General features: G+C 43.1%; 2 protein-coding genes across 2 annotated transcripts in view; one reads left to right on the forward strand and one right to left on the reverse strand.

Annotated features, from left to right (window-relative positions):
• Positions 1-1,887: 1,887 nt before the first annotated feature.
• On the reverse strand, positions 1,888-8,859 carry Gar1 (GAR1 ribonucleoprotein). Its single transcript, XM_036191530.1, has 7 exons — positions 8,606-8,859; positions 8,163-8,388; positions 6,603-6,757; positions 6,151-6,210; positions 3,928-4,084; positions 2,824-2,892; positions 1,888-2,478 (listed from the first exon to the last, which is right to left on the reverse strand). Exons 2-7 carry the CDS (start codon positions 8,374-8,376, stop codon positions 2,465-2,467), a joined length of 669 nt encoding a protein of 222 aa, XP_036047423.1. The 5' UTR covers positions 8,377-8,388; positions 8,606-8,859; the 3' UTR covers positions 1,888-2,464.
• The window catches only part of Cfi (complement factor I), a 52,640-nt gene continuing 41,415 nt past the window's right edge, over positions 8,819-20,043 (forward strand). Inside the window, exon 1 of the mRNA XM_036191381.1 lies at positions 8,819-8,875. Coding sequence (XP_036047274.1) covers positions 8,819-8,875 — 57 coding nt within the window. The remainder of the gene's footprint in view (positions 8,876-20,043) is intronic.

Below are 20,043 nucleotides of genomic sequence, written 5' to 3' on the forward strand. Positions count from 1 at the left end.
CATGATTCAGGACAGGAGATGTGCTGTGGATATCGCTCTGTATAAATAAAATGCTGTTTGGCCAGTGGCCAGGCAGGAAGTATAGGCGGGACAAGAGAGAATTCTGGCAAGTGGAAGGCTGCCGGCCGCCGCCATGACAAGCAACATGTAAAGACACCGGTAAGCCACAAGCCACATGGCAAAGTATAGATTAATAGAAATAGGCTAAATATAAGAGTAAGAGCTAGACAATGGTAGGCCTGAGCTAATGGCCAAGCAGTTTAAGCAATAAGTTTCTGTGTGTTTACTTGGTTGGGTCTGAGCGTCTATGGGCCTGGTGGGTGAGAGAGATTTGTCCTGACTTATGAGTCAGGCAGGAAAACTCTAACTACAATGCATCTACGTTCACATTTAGTCAACCACTCAGTTTATCAAGTACAGGATAATCCTAAATAGTCTATATTGTCACATAAAAACCTAGTATGAACATGCATTGCTAGGGGCAAGGGGTATCTCAATTATTTTTTAACATTAAAATATAATTCTGTCAGAACTTCAAAACAAGGCCTAAACGTCACCAAATTTCAGTGCAGCATGAAACAGAACCACTAGAGGGCTGTACTTGCTCATCACCATTTCATTAGAGGGTCTTTCTGCTTGCACAGTTCTGTCTAGGAAACAGGTTGGGCTAGCTGACCAGTACTTGAACTTTAAAACATGTGACTAAAAAGTGCTTGTTTTTAATAACTGAATGTGAACCAGGAATATGAACCTATCATGTAAATCTCCTCAGTATTCCAGTTCAGGAGGAGAGGTCGATTTAACTAAAATATTGGTGAGATACAGAAATGAATGTTTAATGACTAAACTGTGTCAGATAAAAAGAGAAATTACACTGAGCATGGTCGTGTACTCTATAATCCCAGCACTCAAGGCCAGCCTTGGGTATAGAGTTTGAGGTCAGTCTGGGATATGGATTAGGTCTCAAATAAACTAGATATAAAAGTGTGGAATCTCCGTTTGTCTACCAGTCTCTACAATCCCACTGCCTCTGCCATTTTAACAACTCTTATTCATGTCACACCCACCCTTTGGTGCTAATGCCCTTCACAAACTGACAAAGCAGACAAGGACGGCTGGCTCCCTTAGGTTCACGGTTGAATGCTGGGTCCCTAGTACGGAACTACTGGGAAGGATCAGGTGGTGTGCCTTGTTGGAGGGTGTGTCCATGCATTCCCATGCAGATCACAACAGGAGCTCTCAGCTGCCCCTGCCACCATGCCTTCGCCTTGGCCTCTGGAATTATAGCACCGTGGTTGTTAACAAAAAGGGGTTAGAACTCAGACACAGGCACAGTTACGTGCTACTAAAACAAGCACCCAAGCTAAAACAAACTCGAGAGGGAGCCAATGAAGGAAACAGAACCAACAGCTGGGGCACTGGGGCACGGTTCTGTACTGAGGCAGCCTCACTTGCTGGCACACGGTTCTGTACTGAGGCAGCCTCACTTGCCGGCACACGGTTCTGTACTGAGGCAGCCTCACTTGCCGGCACACGGTTCTGTACTGAGGCAGCCTCACTTGCCGGCAAACGGTTCCGTACTGAGATCCCCTCACTTGCTGGCACACGGTTCCGTACTGAGGCACCCTCACTTGCTGGCACACTAGCATGGTGACCAAAGCATTTATAGCATCCCTACTCAGGAAATAAAACATGTGATAGGTAGTCAAATACTTACTTAAAATGAAGATAAGTAACTCTTTCAAGTAAAAAAATTTTTCAGAAAATTTTTAATAACCCATCTTAAATTTTCTTTTCCTAAATTTCTTGAACTATAGTTTTCACATGAACAGAGCTACTCAAATCTTAACGGATTAAAAAAATTTAAATAATTATTAACTGCAATTGTGTATTATAAAAACAGCTTTATTCTGTGTATTATAAATTACAGCAAATGCTGTTCTGTCCCTTTTCAAAAGGCATTCTGAATGAGGAGTTCATTTCTAAGTAGTTTTAAGGTACTGTTCCAACAGCCTGGTTTGTTTGGGGTGGGGAGTTGTTCATTTGAGTGTATCTGGTGCCTTTTAGAACCATAGTAGTATTTTTAAACAAATCTCACCTACCCTACCTTTTCTATCTGTAATTCAAGTTTAAGTTTTAAGCAAATTCCTCTAAATTTTAAAAAATAGGGTTGGTTCAATAAACACTAAGTTAAAGAAATAAAAATTTTATTTAAAATATCCAAATATGCTCCAAATGAAAAGTCCTATTGTTCTTTAAGCACCCAGAGTGCCAGGCACTGTACAAGGCGGAGTCTTCATGCTCTTCGTGGGCCAAACCGACAGTCTGCCCCACTTGTTTCTCCCCAGTGCTGACTCTTTGCTCCACTGACACAGCGCAGCCTCAGGGTGCTCCAGAGACTTCGGTCACAGCAGAAGCAGGTCACGTGGTGAAAATGGAAGTGGTGGTCTGTCAACTGCCACATCTAATGTCCTCTTCCTGATCAAAAGACAATCAAGAGGGTTTGTAACAGTGCCAGTAACCAAATCAAGTTTAACATTAGCATGAGTTCCCATGGTTGATATTTACATTACCAAATACAATTGCCATTCATATTATACATTTTTTTGGTTTTTAAATTAATACAACAAAGTAATTTGGTGAAAAATTAAGAGAAATCAATAAAGAATGGTATAGAACAGAGCTATAAATGAAGTTAAAGCCAAGAACATCCCAGTGTTTGCCACACTTGTTGGGAGGGAAATAAACCTATGTGGAAAGAAATCAAGAGATGGTATCAATCTACAAATCCAGTTATTTAAAGACATCTTTTCTCATACTCACCTCGGAATCCTCCACCTCCTCTTCCTCCTCTGAAGCCCCCACCTCCACCTCTTCCACCTCTGAAGCCACCTTAAAAAGGAAATACTTGTTAAACAATGACAGCCTCTCGCTTTCTGATAAGCTGTAAAAACTGCAATTCCTATAATCATAAAACTAAATGTAAGTTCATCTATTGTGTTTTACAGAACGTCTAAAAGCTAAAGATGAAACAACAGCCATCTCCCAAGTGGAGCAGCAGTAAACTCAGCATCACCGCCTTCCGCTTTCCACATTATCTTCTGTACGTGTGCATGTGTGCCACAGCATGTGCAGGTCACTGGAAAACTCATTGGAGAAATTAAAAGAATATGCACAGACATAAATAATATAAGACCAGCTCTTGGCATATAATCAAAATACTCACTGATAACTAAGAAACTACAATTTAGTTAAGAAAGTCCTATATAGTCATATAATACATAAAGATGTTTCGCATAACATAAATGTCTCCTAAAATTGTAATGGCCCTAGAAAGCTACTATCTCACATGGTAGAGGAAGACAGCACTCACATGCTCACCGCACTTTGGGAATACATAAGCCTAGTCATCTAAGGGTACAGCACAGATAGTTGTGCACAGCACCCGATACCTGACAATGGTTAAAACCAACTGCTACAGGCTTGTGTGTTTGCTTCCCGTTATACTACGACTCTACAGCACATCCCTTTCACAAGCAGCCGATCATAAAAGAGCGGCCCCATTTCATCAGCATTAGCCTCCATCCTTCTACTCTCCACTGCACTGAGAAGCCATGCTGAGTGATCAACTTAAGGATCTGTGTAAGTGTACATGATAAAACTGCCCAACGCTGCCTTTCTCAGAATGTATCTGTCATTATGCAATGGTGACTGCCTCTATTAAAGTCTCCATTAAAACATGAAGAACCCAGTGGGGGCCTGAAAAGTTCATTTTCTGTCTTCTCTTTAAGCTGTGGAAACATGCATTCCTATGGATGTGGACAACATGTAAGAGAAGCAAAGGCAAGCAGTCTGGCTACATGCAAAACTCCACTACACTGTGTATATCACCCGTGGCTACACCTCATTAGAAACCCAAGAACTTACCACCTCTTCCACCACCTCGGCCACCACCTCCTCTTCCTCCTCCTCGACCTCCCCTGCCACCACCGCTGCCGCCACCGCCTCTGGGAGGTCCTTTCTCACCAGGAGGACGAGGCAGAAACCTCTGCAGCGGTAGCAGCTTAAAGGGATCTATATAAAACTGGGAGTGGAACAGCAGCAGTTAGTGCGCTAACCTGAAGGGCAGTATGCTACAGTCCAAACTACTCAGGTTCAAATCCCACACCTACCATTCATACCCCGCCCCCTCTAATTACCTGGTTTTCTTATCTATAAAAATGTAGACAAAGTTCCATGAAGATCATAAGATATATAGATCAGTACTTTAGACTATATACATATGCACAAAAAACCTGTCAATTCAATCTCATGTTTTTAGAAATACATGTCTCCAAAAATCTACATCTTCATTTAAGAGAGCTGCCAAGAGAAAAATTATCAGAATTGTAGCACTAAAATTCAAAATTTTGGCAAATTAGCTATTTCAAGAAGGGATTCCATTAGTATTTCTTGAATATGATATTTAAAAGCTAAGTCCAGCCTATATTTAGGGCGAAATAGGACATTGTACAGGTACTGGAATGTAAGGAGGTATATGGTTTTCCAGATGCAAAATACATGTGAGGAAGGGCTTCAAAACGGAAATAGTGTGGCACTGAAAAGTCATGTCTACCACCATCGACAGAACCCTTGTTAACTTCCCACACCCCATCAACTCAAAAGCACTGTCTGAATCTGCACTGCCCAGTCCACCCACAATGCAGACCTACTTAAGTTTAAATCAGTGATCAAACATGGGATTAAAACGTAAGTTCAGGAGACACATCAAGGCATTCCATGTGTCCAGTGCTCTGTATGACTAAATGCTATTGTACTGGTCAAGGGAATTAATTCCATCAGCACAGAAAGTACAATTAGGCCAAAATGCTACCTTTAGACTTTAGAACAACCTAAGCTGGGTAACTCAGACAGCAGTAAACTGGAAACCAAACCAGGACACAGGGGGTGGAGGTTGGGGGACATATAACTAAATAAATCCTCAAATAATCTTGCAGTAAGAAAGGTAGGGATCAGAAGAGTTTCAAATTCTAACAGGGAACTTCCTTTTTTCAAGCCACACCCCATGAGAAGCCCTCTCTAAGCTCTTCAGCTCCAAGCACACCTCTTCAGAGTTATCTACAACCAGCGGCCACTTGCTATCAGCAAGTTATTGTCTCCATCTAATTTCCTGTTCCAATCTGGCTTCTGGAACCACCACTCCACCAGCTCTTTGCCATCTGACTACCACGTTCCTGAATCCACTGACTACTTCGTGTACACCCCCCCCCACACACACACAAACTATTCTACTTTCATGTCTCTGTAGAGCATGCTTATGCCCCCTCCCTCTTGACTGGCAATTGTGTCAGTCCTATCTCTGACTATCTTAACTCACCGTATCCCAAATGAAATTCACTATCTTCTCTCAACCTATGTTCTCCACTGCTGCCCAAGTCAGTAAGCAGGATCATAACCCAAAGATGTCAAAATCAAACTTCTAAGAAATGGCTGGCTGAGTTAATTACCAAGTCCCACTGATTCCTCTTCCTAGATATATGTTCACAACCCCGCCTCCTCTTCTCCATTTCCATGGACTCTAAATCGGGCCCCACAGCTTCCATGGCTTCGTATAGCCTAATGGCTGGCCCTTTCCAAAAGTGCTGACCCCTTTCCAATGGGCTTTTTTTATTTCTCCAGTGTTCTTTTAAAGCACAAATGTAAAGATCAAGCTCACCCTTTAGAAACAGTGCTAAAACTAGAACCTACTCTTTCTCATGACTTATAAAGCTGATGCAGGGATGCTGTGGAGCTGGTGCACAGTAACACAGGCATTGAGTTTACTGTTCTCCAAGTGTCTCTGTGTTGTAGCCCTGGTTGGCCTGGAACTCACTTAATTGAGATTAGGTTGACTTCAAACTTGATGTGATCTTCCTGCCTCCACCTCCTGAGTTCTTTGATTACAGGTATGTGCTATTGCACCCAGTCTAAGCTCTCTAGTCTTGAAAAGTAATGTTTTAGCCTGGCATGGTTTTGCAAACCAATAGTCCCAGCTCCACAGCTTCCCTGCATCACAGTGCAGGAGACCTAAGGGTCTCAAGTTAAGACCATCCCTAAGGCACACACCATTCTCTTCTGAATCTAAGAACTGTAATTCTAAGTTTGACTCACCTTCTGTAGCTTTTTAAAGGAAGATGCCTTCATGTTTTCTGACAATTTAACTGAAAAATACTATTAATTACATTAAGGAACAACTAAGAAATAAAGATGCAAGAAGACATTAAACTTTTGAGTTTAAGCATTTAAAAGGAATGCCTGGCTATCAGAAACAAAGAAATTTCCAAGAGGAAATGATATTTTCTTTAAAAAAACAAAAACAAAAACACACAATCAGTACCCCAATTCTAGCACAATATTCCAGTGGAACCATCCTATGCAAAGCAACAGTAGAGCCACTACAATTCTGTGGCATTTGTCCAAAGGGCTACCATTCCCAGAACATCCCAAAAGGACAGTCTACTAAACGAAGCAACGGATTTGCTTTAACTGATATTTAACTGCAGGGAGGGGAGGGACAGTAATTCCTCAATGAGATCACTGGCTCATCCCTTGAGAAAGGATACAAAATCTCTAAGTTGTCCAAATATCTCATCCACTTTCCCGATCTGTTCTTTGTTTTCTAAATAAACAGGAGCGTTGAAGTAAGGCACCTTGTTCTCCTCTGTGGTGCATTTACAAACGATGTCATCTTCACAGGGGTGCATGAACTCTCCTAATACTGGAACAGCACAAGAAAACAGACATGGAACCATTTCAGATACTGACCAACTGCTAGACGCATTCTTGGTCACTTGGTCTTTCCCCGTATCTGATATCCTTTAAGGCAGAGCTTAGTTATCAACACTGTGGTCCTAAGTTAGCACACCATTACCTTGGGACCTAGAAGAGACTCCCCTTTTCTCTGCACCCTTGTACTTGAAGCTAGTCATCTCACTGCAGCCACACCTAATACACGAGTAACCAGAACAACAAATGAAGTGTTTAGAACGGTGCCTGGTACACGGAGATCATCCATCAAATAAATGACAGTTACCTGCCATGGCTTTTACAATTTCATTAAACACTTTCCTTTTCCCCAGCCTAGAAACGTGAATCAGTCTGGTTTTTGTTGACTGTCCCCTCCTCCCTTAGAACTCGTTACCACCACTTCTTCACCAACGATCAGACTTTTCAGGGAAGTCTAGAATTACAAAATAAGTACCACTGTTTCTATAACCTAGAATTAAATACCGTAAGAATACAAAACTCCCTCCCGCCCTTAACAACCAGAAACCGTTATTCTCAGCATTAAGCAAGTTCTACTTATTATGTTTTCTTTGAAATTTCTTTTTCATCCATGTGTGCAATACACAGCCTTCAAGATAGCTATGAATTGAGAGTGGCCCAACACAAAACGGTACACTGATTTAAAACATGTTTTTGCACGGTTGCGCAAGGGAGTGTGTGTGTGTACTAATTAGACTACAGTTCTGTAGTGTGAACTTTGTAGATGACAATGTTAAAAGGTTGGACATATCTCCTAGCTTTCCATTTTTTTCCTTCATGCCACCTTATTGAACATGGCTCTAAATATTTCATATGTGGCTTACTACACCATCCCCTTGACTTTTACCAATTTGTCCAGCAAACCAATCGCGCATACAGATCCACCTCTCTCCTCTTCCCATGACTTCATCACACCTTTCTGATAATTACTCAAAATTACTTTAGTTGGGCATTTTCCTTGCCTTCTCCCAAGCAAATTTCCCATTTCCCTTGATTTTTGATAATCAACTGTACGGGCTATGGAGGCTAAAAAACGTGGCTTTGTATTTCAACTGTCACTAGGGATCCCAGCACCAATCTTACTACGATAGCAAAGAAAGTTAATCCTGAATCATTTTCTCTCTTAGTCCGGGCTGGGCACTGAATATTGTCTAATTCTCACCTTTTCAGTCCAAACTCAAGTTCACCTCCGATCGTATTTCAGTTCTCACGATCACTTCCTTATATGCTATGATTCTCAGTCAGTGTGCCCTACAGACTTGCCTTTCGGAGCCTTACCACCAGACGTGCTGGTAACACAACCCACTGCCCGATTCCACTCCCACGGCAAAGGCGCTTAAGCTCTGAGGACGACTTACAGACGACACGTTCCGGAGGTCCTTGATCTTGGAATTTATTAAAGCCTCCACGACCGCCCCCTCGTCCAAATCCTCCTCGGCCGCCGCCCCTGAAATTGCCGCCGCCGCCTCCGCCTCCCCCTCGGAAGTGGTTGTTGCTACCCCCGCCACGGTTGAAGCCGCCGCCTCCACCACCGCGATTAAAGCCTCCGCGACCTCCGCCTCGGAAAGACATGTTCTCTCCGGCCTGGTGAAAGAGAAGGCCCGCTCCTTCTGGTCACTGCGGGCTCTGAGCAGTCCCCTCAGCTCCACTCAGGACACCAGATCGGGGACAGCAGGAACGCTGCCCTGGCCCCCGCCACACAGCCAGTGAGGGGCGCGGAGGCAGCCCCGCGGCCCCCGCCTCGCCGCCACATCCCGGCCCGCTCCATCCCACACCCTCGCCCGCCCGCCCCAGCACTCACCGCGCCACGTGCGTCTCGGGCCCGGCTAGGCGCGAGCGCCGGGGAACACTTCCGGCGCGCTCAAACCTCCTCGGCCACCGTACCAGTACGATTTTACCAGGCTAGGAACGGAAAGGACTGCTCTGCGGGAAGAGCCTGTCACGAGCGGACGCTGCGGCCCTAAAGCCTTCCCTAATACAGGGGACAGCACCGGAAGAGAAACAATCTCGCGTAATGGAATCCCCCCCCCACCGCAACCTCTCCAGATGCGCCAAGCCCGGGGTGGCGGAAGTGACGTAAAACAGCGGCGCCCTCCGCACGCGACGTTTCCGGAAGTGTGGTCGCGCGTTGCCCTTGGAGACAGCAGGCGTCTGAATCCTTCCGTTCTAATAACCCGCAAGGCGTTCTGGCCGTGACAGCTTGGCTGTCGTTGGTGTCTGTCGCTTCACGGGCTGCGAGAAGGTCCCAGCCTGACTCAGCTCCACAGAGGGTGGCTACATCTTAGTTTGAGCGGTGCTCCGCTCCGGGTCCGGCCGGGGCACGTCAGAACCTGTCACCGCCAACTGCGTTCTTTGCAGTTTCTTGCCTTCCCCCCCCCCCCCCCAAAAAAAACTATGTAACTCTGTATACTGTATTGGGTGTTTTCCCCCCCTGTTATTATTAAAATAGGAAAATGTGTGTGTGTGTGATCTGATAGGAAGGTAACCATCTTTTAATATTTAGTCCCAGGTAGTTTATTCATTCATCAAGTATGTTTTGAACGCCGACAGGCTGTGTACCAGTCTATAGATGCACATTCACCTTCCGTCTCCTTTTGACTCTCTCATCTCCGACACTGGTTTCTCTACATTGCTAAAACATAATAAAGGAAGTGACCTTTAGTTATTAAATTTGATTGATTTGTTCTATATCCGAATCGTCTGAAACATCTCGATATTTGACAAGACCACTTTTTATTTGAAAGAAGGCAAATATTGATCCCCATATCAGAAGGTTATTGCGAATAAAATTTTGAAAGAACTTTGTAAAAGATACAGAAACATTAGGAATTCAAGTATGTCATTTACCCTAATTTATAAACTTTAGAAGTACATACCAGCCCCACATATGAAGAATTTGGCAAATGTATTTTAAATTCAGATGTTATAGCTGGATATATACATTTGTATATAGGTACATCATAGGAGGGTGGAGTTATTTGTATCTTTGATTTTGACATTGTCATCTAACATTAAGTTCAATGTTTGTATCTCCATTTGATGTCCCATTGTTATCTCCGACTCTGTGATAAAACCGCCCAACTTGTACAAGACCTTCAGGAACACCTGGTAGCTGACCATTTTATATCTAAGTAAGGAACTGACATTCAGAGGAGAGAAGAAACCTCCCTAGGTAGTAAGGGGGACAACTCAAACCTCAAACTCCCAGGAGGCCATCCTTTCCCTCTCCCTTCTTTTTTTAAAATAATTTATTTTTATTTTATGAGCACTAATGTTTTGCCTACGTGCATGTCTGTGTGAGGGTGTTGGGTCCCCTAGAACTGGAGTTACAGAGAGTTGTGAGCTGCCGTGTGGAAGCCTCACAGCTGCTGAGCCATCTCTCCAGCCCACCCCTCTTTCTTTCTCCCAGATTGTAGATCTTTTCAATGCCCCCGTGTGTCCTCATGGTAGCAGCATCAGACCCTTGGTTTTCAATGCCTGAGCTCAGACCTTTAGCATACTCTTCTTTTCTCAACAGCACTATCACTACCCCTAGCCTAGGCTTGTTGTGTCTTTTCAAACATGATGGGTTTCTATCGATTCCTTGTGAAGTGACTTTGTATTGTCTTTAGCTGAGTACAGGCCTTTGGACACTGTCACTTGTTTCATTCCCACCCCAAATCACTCGATATAATCTATAAGAATTCAAATCACAACAGACAACACCTCACATTCTGAGGATGCTTGTTACCTCAGAATAAATAAACACTTACAGACTTAATATCTTCAGACAAATCTGTCCTGCATTTGATGACATAGTGAACTTTGTAAAATGGCTGTCTTGTACAGTCTCCTTCTCAGCCCACCAGGTATCTCTACAATATCCCTTAGGAGTATGTCTCAAGCCTATTACTGAAGCTTTCTATATGATTACTAATTGGTGTTTGCACAAACCATCCCTCTGGCCCATCAGGCCAGAATTATTGCCTACTTGTCTTTATTGGCCTTTGTCAAAACTCATCCTCTTTCCTGAAGAAGCTCCATTTTCCATCCTCTAGAACAATCCTGTATTTTGGCCATAGAAGAATGCTCTAAATAATTTTACCATTTTCAGGGCCCCTTCATAAGTTACATGCACACAACACATGTATGAATGCACAAGATAGCACAGTGAGCAATATATGACCAAATAGTTGCCAATGCTTTTTTAACGGTATCAAAATACACATAATGCAAGTGTCACCATTGTCATTATTCTTAAATTGTTCAGTGATATTAAGTGCATTCACACAGCTGTGCGATACAGTCCTCTTTTGAATAGAAAACAATGTTTTCACTGTGAAACTATGGAGCTACAGAGATGGCTCAGTGGATACGAGCACTTGCTATACAAGCAAGAAGTCCAAACACACAAATAAAAAAATGAACCTTGCTCTGGATGCCTGCAACTCCAGTTTTGGGTAAGGGAGAAAAGTGGGGCCCAGGAGCTCTTCGGCCAGCCAGCTTTGTCGGAAGAGTGAACTTCAGCAAGAGATACTGTCTCCAAAAAAAGCATGTGGGGAGTGAGAGGGGAAGACATCTGACATCTTCTCTGGCCTTGACACGAACATCCATGAGTGTGTGTGTACCCATGGGAGCACATGTGCATAAACACACACACACACACACACACACACACACAGAGAGAGAGAGAGAGAGAGAGAGAGAGAGAGAGAGAGAGAGAGGAGAGAGATATACAAATGAGAGAGAATTTGAATCTGCTTATTTTGTTCAACTTGTTGTCTACTCTAGGTAGGCTTTACGAATGTCAATTAACCATAACTATTGCAGTAAGTGGAAGAGAAAAAATTCCTTTTAATTTAGCAAAGATTGCAATTTGATTTTAAGGAATGGTAATTTCTTCTTACATGTCAAGATGTATATATAAGGTAGTATTCTAAAATCAAAAAAATAATCAAATTTACCAATTTAGTTTGAGATATTTGCATATGATTCGCTAGATAGGTGCTCCATGCCCAGTGAGATGTGACATGGGCACAGATTTCACCTTCTGTGCTTCTGATTGCTTTTCATGATGTCCAACAACAACAGGAGGAGAAGCCTGCTTGCACAAACAAGAAACTGAAAAGCATGGTAAACTTTCTATTCTGTTCCTGTGAAGGGCAGAATGACTTTTCTCGTACTAAAATCCAGAACTTAGAAACAAGCAATCTAGGACAGTTCATCACCTGCTGAGTCACAGGCCTTCGCAGCTCTTCCACTTCTCTTGAAGCCCGGTGCCAGGCTGAGAAAATGTTGGGAGAGGGGCTCTCATCCAGTCACATGGATGTCATGTCTGAGGAAAAGGAAAACGTTGCTCAGTTTATGCTACGATTTCCCCTACATGGATTTCAATAAGGCATGAGACCTCCTCGCTTTCAAATCTAAGCAGGGTTGGAGTGCTTTTAAATGTCTCTCTGCAGTATGACTTTTTTCAAAAATTCATCTATTCAAGCCCAAGAATCTTAAAGCCGAGTCTAGATATTTTCCCAGAGATTTGGAGATACTTGCTGAAAACTGTTCACGCGGTGTAAACTGTCTGCTATGGACGCTTATTTCTACAGCCACCTTTGATCAGCAAGTCTCGTGGGAACCCCTGGCCAGCTGTTTTCTGAGAACTATTCCCACACTTTTCAACTCAGACATGCTCTTAAGAACTCAAACCAGCATTCATCTTACAGCGTAATAAATTACACGGACGCTTAGTGGCCTCTCTCAGAAATCAGCCATAGGATTTGTGCGAGTAATAAGAGATTTATATGGGTTTTGACCAGTTTGTTTTTAAAAACGTTCTTGAGGGAACTGGCCCAAGTTTGATAAATACTATGTTTTCATTTTGAACCATTCCATACAGGCTGATGTACTGAATGCTTGAACTTGGCTGACGGCACAGCTCCGGGAGGTGAAGCCTGAATGGAGGAAGAGAGTTGGTGGCAGGGGCTACTCAATCCCTTCCTCCTTTTTTCCCTTCCTCTTTTGCTTCCTAGAGACCGTAAGGTGAACTGCTGTGCTGTGCCATGTTCTGCCATGCCCTCCCTGCCTTGGCAGACTGACACTCTGAAACCAGGGTCTATAATCAATCTCCCCACCCTTAAAAACATTTCTGACACCAGCATTTCTCTGCAGGGTTGGGGGCGGGGTTGAAGCAGTGTGCTGTGAATCTATTAGGATGTGTCTTTCTGTCACAGGAGTGGAAACCACCAGGGAGCCTATCCCTGACAGGCATCATGGGTTACAGCACAAGCACAGCTCTTCCATGAAATGCCTTGTGTTTCCCAAAGGAAGACATCATTAAGTGTATCTTCACTGTCCCATGCTGCAGGAGGCAGCATTTTATATCAATTTTCCCTTCAATTCCATTAGAATTTTGAGTTTACAGATGCAGCCCTTGTTCAGAACTGATAGTCCATCACCCCGGGTGAGAGGTGGTTGGGATTTGGGGTGCTATTCAGACTCACAACATCAATCTCAATTTATCAAAATTTATAAAATTTATATTTATATGTATGGATGTTTTTCCTGTGAACATGTCTATGTACCTCATGCATGCAATGCCCTCAGAGGCCAGAGAACAGCATTGGATCCTCTGGAACTGGTGTTTTGGACTGTTGTGAGCTGCCATGTGGGTGCTGGGAATTGAACCCAGGCCCTACTGGAAGAGCAGTCAGGGCTCTTAAGTGCTGAGCCATCTCTCTTCAGCCCCAATGATCAGGCCTTGAAAGTGAAACCTTCTTAGATCTTCATCCTCCATCATGCCCTGTTTTACTCTCTATAATTCTGAACACTGGAATGGTCCCCTTTACATCATTTTCTTTTTAATATCTTCATTTGTGTGCCTTCGTTCACTTTTAAGTGTTTTTTGTTGCAAAAACATTTAATATGACTTAGATGTATAAACGTCTCTTCACATTACTTTCTTCTGTTGTTCCTACGCTTAGAAATTCTACTGACTGGCTCAAGAGATGACTCAGTGGTTAAGAGTGCTTGCTGCTCTTCCAAGTTGAGTTCCCAGGACCTGTTTCCGGAGATTCAAAGTCATCTGAAACTCCCGCTCCAGGGAATTCAATGCACTTTCCTGGGCACCTGAATACACAAGGTACACTCTCTCTCTCTGTCTCTCTCTGTCTCTCTCTGTCTCTCTCTGTGTCTCTCTCTCTCTCTCTCTCTCTCTCTCTCTCTCTAAAGAAATTCTACTCATTACCTAAGGTTTAAAACTTGTCCAGTGGGATTTCTCTTACAAATGACAACCTTGATTCTAGCTTAGCAGTATTTTAAAGCATGGTAACAAAAGGTAAACTGAAAATTGTCAGCAGAAAAGAGAATCAGAAAGAGTTTGCATTCCCTGGGATAGTGTACATTCTGTGTCTCCTCAGTTCTTGTGTTCATTAGGTTTTTGTTGACCTGACATAAGCTAGACTCATCTGAGAAGAGAAAACCTCAATTGAGAAAATGCTCCCATCAAATCAGCCTGTAGGCAAGGCTGTGGGGCATTTTCTCAATTGATGATTGACAATGAAGGCCTGGCCCACTGCTTGTGGTGCCCCCCCTGGGAGGGTGGTCCTGGAGTGTGTAAGAATGCATGCTGAGCACGCTAGCGGACAAAGCAGTGTTCCTCCGCGGCCTTTGCTTCAGTTTCTCCCTCCAGGTTCCTGCCTTGAGTACATTCCCTTCCCCTCCTTCATGATTGACAAGTGAAAGCTTAAATCAGCCCTCTCCTCCCCAGGTTGCTTTGGTCCCAATCACAGAATCGGGAACTTAAGTTAGACAAGTCTTATCTCCTATTTTGTGTCATCATAAAATCAGAAGAAATCTGGGTCCTCTGGACTTCCATAAAACATGCTATTGTTTTTGCAGTGAGTAGTGATAGCATGCAAGTGTTTTGATTAAGGTATGTGTACTCCTAAGAACAAGAGAGGAAGCCTGGGCACAGCCATAATGTCAGAATGTCCTCTCTACAGTGAAAGATGCCCCGCCCCCAAAGAAACATCCACCTAGTAAGATTTCTGGGACTCTTTAGACTCGTTTAACTGACAGAAAACCCAAAGATATCATGAGGTCTCAGCCACAGAGAAGAACAGTGTGTGGTATTTGAGGAGGACTCAGTGAGAGACAGGAATGCAGCATTGAGGAGACAGGACAGGCCAGTCCACCAAAAACAGAACTATACTCACTTTGAGAAGCAACCCATGGTGATATTTTATTTGTACTGAAATGTGATTTTATTTGTATGTTAATAAATAAAGTTGCCTGGGGGTCAGAGCTAATAGCAGGCCATAGCAGAAGTTGGGCAGTGGTGGTGCATGCCTTTAATCCCAGCACTTGGGAAGCAGAGCCAGGTGGATCTCTGTGTGTTCAAGGACACAGCCAGCATGATGACACACACCTTTAATCTCAATACCAACCATAGAAGATCTGGAGGTTTGTGTAGACAGGCAGTGACGAGGAGGTCATGTGGTTGGGTTTACAACCAATGAGAAAGCAGAACAGAATGTCAATAAAAGGACAGACACACAGGAAGTAGGTCTCTTGCTGAGGGGAAGACAGCAGCGGCAGTAAAGGGTAAAAAGGGTTTTCAGCTCTCAGCTATTGCTCTGACCTCTTGGGCTTTTAACTCTGCAATTGGCTCTGTGTTTCTTATTTAATAAGACTGTTCCCCAGGAAGTGGTGGTGCATGCCTTTAATTCCAGCACTCGGGAGGCAGAGCCAGGTGGATCTCTGTGAGTTCAAGGCCAGCCTGGTCTACCAAGTGAATTCCAGGAAAGGCACGAAGCTACACATAGAAACCCTGTCTCGAAAAACCAAAAAAAGAGATAATCCTCTGGGACTGGAGAGATGGCTCAGAGGTCAGGAGCACTGACTGCTCTTCTAGAGGTTCTGAGTTCAATTCCCAGCACTCACATGGCACCCTCTTCTATTATTATTTATACATAAATATTAAATAAATCTTTTTAAAAAGTTACTTTAAAAGAAAAAAGACTTCATCTAAAGCAACCTGTACTCTTCTGGTTCCTGATAAATGTGGAATAAATAAGCCAAGGATACCATGTTATCATGTGTCTAGAACCACATTACAACATCTATCAGAAAAGCACTCCAAGAGAAAAGACACTAATTTTTAGGACAGTTTGATATTATCCAGACTCAGCCATCTGTCAGCCCAGCGCTGGCATAATGAACACAAGGCAGATGTGGCCTTGGAAGCAGAGATGGCAGCTACCCACAAGGTATTTAGCCACTATTTATTTAGCCACTGCCATCAACAAATGCTCAATCCAGTATCCAGAGTCTAACACTGTGCCCACAAGATGGCACAATTCATCAAGGAGACCAAGGTCCAACATCAGATCCCTTCAGTCCTAGAAACAAGAGTCGTATATTATCACCACAGTAGATATATTTGAGATATGGGTGTGCCTTTGGGGCCTACAGATCTAGTTAGTAGCATAAACTGAAGGATCTCAGAGTAGTCACGTCTTCCAGCAAGAGAGCCCACATAAAAACCTGCCTGATAAGAGTACTCTCGTGACAGCAAAAAAAAAAAAAAACGATACAGAAGTTGGCCTATGCCCATGCATTCCACTGATCATATCACATACCACACCCGCAACAGGTAGTACAGCATTGGAGGCCCTGCTGTGTGCAGAGCTAAGGTGCTAGTTAATGGCATTCTGAGAAGACTGCAGCTGTGTTCCAGGAATCAATATGTGCATTTAACGACGGCCTGTTATTTAACAGTGTGACTCTAATAGGAAGAATACACGGTCTGGAAACATCCAGGGAATACAAGAATGACCACACTTACCACCACTCCCAGTGATTAGGTGGGCGCTCAATGCTTCCTGTTCTTACAACTGTATACTCTATGGAGTTACACTCTTGGTCCCCCAAAGTACCACACTTTCACTAGGGGTATAGTAAGGATTCTCTTGAACCAGGAATGGTAGCATTCACCTGTAATCCTGGCACTTAGGAGACAGACTGAAGAGGATCCCTATAAGTTTGAGGCCATCCTGGTCTGCATAGTAAGGGACAGGCCAGCCAAGGCTCCATTGTGAGACTGATACCCTGCCTCAATATTATCAAAATCCCATAGAACCAATGAAAACTAAGGCTGTTTCCTGGTGCACAGTGAGATCTTTGTGTCTACGGATCAGGAAGAAGGAACAGGAGCCTTGGTCTGGATGGGATAATTGGCCTTCATAACTCAGGGGAAGCAGAGCTCCTGTTATCACAGCAGGGGTGGGGGTGGTGGGTAAGGGTGGAAGGAGTATGTGTCCTGTGTCACGTGACTGCTGGAGTGCCTGTTTTGACAGTAAAGGAACAGCAACTTTGAGCTCAGATGGAAGCCAGGACTTCCGCCCATGCCCAGAAGAGGCTGTGGGGTACACTGCCAGGTAAGCCGCTGAAACCACAGAGGTCAAGCTCAGAGGGGAAAGTGTAGGGAATCAATGAAGAAGAGACAGCAGCTAAGCCTCAACTGGCCCCAGCATCGAATGCCATGCCTGAGTTAGTGGAGTTTTCCCAATAACTCCCTCTTGTGAAGTTTCTCTCAGGAAGGAGAGGCCCATGGGAATTTTGGAAGAACTGCTTTTGGAGTATAATATGGAAGGCATTCAAAGGGTATCAAAGGGACCAGAAGAGACAGGTGAGTCCCCAGACATGTCCTGAAGGGAAGGACTTGCCGGCTAGCTGCGAACAGTGCCAGAAAACACCCGATGACAAGTACTTGTTAGATCCTTCAAGGTCTGCGTCTGCTTTATCAAAGGGCATGGTGTCCTGAGCAGCGCCTGTGACCCAACAAGGTGGGATGTAATCGTCCAGTCTTTTTCTCTGAAGCAGGGAACTGGCCAATCACAGTTCTCCAGAGCACCTCATAAGCAGGCCAAGGCTTTGTTGGACCCACACAGGCACCCCATTTCTCCATTTGCTTCCTGCTGTTTCTCTCTTCTGTGGGTATTGGTGCCTGATGGGAATCTTACACCAAGACTGTCTTATATCTGCCTCTAGAGAACGCAGACAGGCGGCATTTCAGCTGCCACAGATCTCCCCTCCTCAATCCTAAGGCAAAGGGTGTGATTTTATTTGCCAAAAGACATAAAAGAAAAAAATGGCTTCTATGGTACTTTCTGTGTTCCATGGAAAACAGAATTGGGGCATTGTCAGGGCCGAGATGGAGCAATCAGTCTCCCCTGGTCCAAACACTTCCTATTGGTCGCCTGCCTCAGATACTGCAAAGGCTGTTTTTTTGTTTCAGTTACGGTAAAACTCTGAATGTTAGCCAAATCCTCCTAGAGTTCAAAAGTACAAAGCTCTAGGAGGCTTTTCTTTTTTAAATATTTTTTCAGAGGTTAAAAATTAAATTTGAGGGGAGTATATGGGATAGACAAGAGTGTTCCGTGGAGACAGCCTGCACACCTCCAGCATGAACCCCGCTCATCTTCTTCTGTTACTTTTGTACCTCCACTTGAGTTCTTGCAAGGTGAGTGACGAGATCATTATGGAAACTCTTTTAAGGAGACATCTTAAAGATTATACAAATACAGGAAAATCCTTAAAAGATGTGATTTAGACTTAAATATTACTTTAGGTAAGTTGTCAAGAATGCAAATATACACTAGCAGATGTCCCTATTTGTATCTTGATAGGAGGAGTTTAAGGAAACAGCTTTTTATATGCTTGTACATGCTCATTAACATTGAGCTGAACAGGAGCTTCATTGATTCATTGCTATAAGTTATTGATATATTAAATCATTAAACATTCACTATGCTTCTGTATGTAAGGCATAGGAAAGTAAGACTGTTTCTTCTTTCAGTATCCTTTTAAGGAAATTGTACGAAGAATTAAATATGTCAAATGGAAAATAATAAACCAGACTTAAATTACATTTGAAAATGCAAAATGGGGGACTAGCACAAGATCATGAGTATATTCCTTACTCACAATGGTATCACATCCTGATGAACCCATCATATATTGAAAGTATTGTTAAGTGGGAAATGTATTCAATGTAACTGAACTTCACAATGTTGCCTAATTTAATCATGCTCAAAGCATATCCTGAAGTTGGAGAAAACCACCTAATAAAAGCCCATTTGATAGAGCACTAATTTACAGTTCTGAGTACTGGGCATTTTGTATACATGTCAGGGTGTCAAAACACAATGTCTAGGGTACACTGGCATGATGGTATTGCTCACCTAATGATCGTGTGGCAGATGGGGAGTTGTGGCCCAGTCTTTCATCAGGATGTCAATAGTCCAAGAAAGATAAAAACTTGTTGGGTTGGGGATTTAGCTCAGTGGTAGAGCGTTTGCCTAGCAAGCGCAAGGCCCTGGGTTTGATCCCCACCTCAAAAAAACAAAAACCAAACAAACAAAAAACTTGTAGCATAGTTTTCTCCTAAATATGTATCGTTTTCACACTATTGTAAAGAACAGGGTTATAAAATATCTCTGTAAAAATACCACTTGGCAAATAACTTTGGTGAGAGGACAAATCACCCGAAGCTGAGAGGTCAGGAAGAGACTATTGGACAAGAGGGATTTAGGCTGGACTGTCATTCCAGATTCAACTGGATCTTCGGTGAGAAAGAGCGACGCTTTGCAGCGCTTTGAGGCAGAAAAGGGAGCTGATATTTTAAGTACCACTTCTCTTCCAGATAAGCAAATCCATCCCATCAGAGTAAAGGCTTTGCAATCTCCAAAAGAAGATAAAGCTGCAGTACTACATTGTCTGTTAACACTAAACATGGTTAAGACTCTTAAATATCTGTTGATGACTGTCAACTTTGGTGATCAAGGAACTTTGAGTTGGCATTGCCAAAATGTTTTGTCTTCCTGCAGCTTGTAGAAGCAACTATGTAATCAAAAACCACTTATGAGATCTGAATTATTTATTTGACACATACCATTTAAAATGTTATATTTTAAATGGACTAAGCTAAACATTTATTGATAAAAATGGATTGAAATATAGTACATTTTGTTATAGAAAAATACACCTACACCCATGTGCACAGCTATATAACCACAGCACATAAATGTATAGTATAACTGCTTCTATACACGACCATTAAAAGGTTCTTGCAGTGTTCCCGACAAATATTTAACAGTTGTTATCTCTGGGAACTGGGTTCACTGCTGGTTTGTGTTTTCTAGATTTCTAAATTTCACGACTCAAAAAAGCTATTTTTGTCAAAACATTTATAATTAGAAATTT

Source organism: Onychomys torridus, chromosome 6 (genome assembly GCF_903995425.1).
Source record: "Onychomys torridus chromosome 6, mOncTor1.1, whole genome shotgun sequence".
NCBI classification, from domain to species: domain Eukaryota; kingdom Metazoa; phylum Chordata; class Mammalia; order Rodentia; family Cricetidae; genus Onychomys; species Onychomys torridus.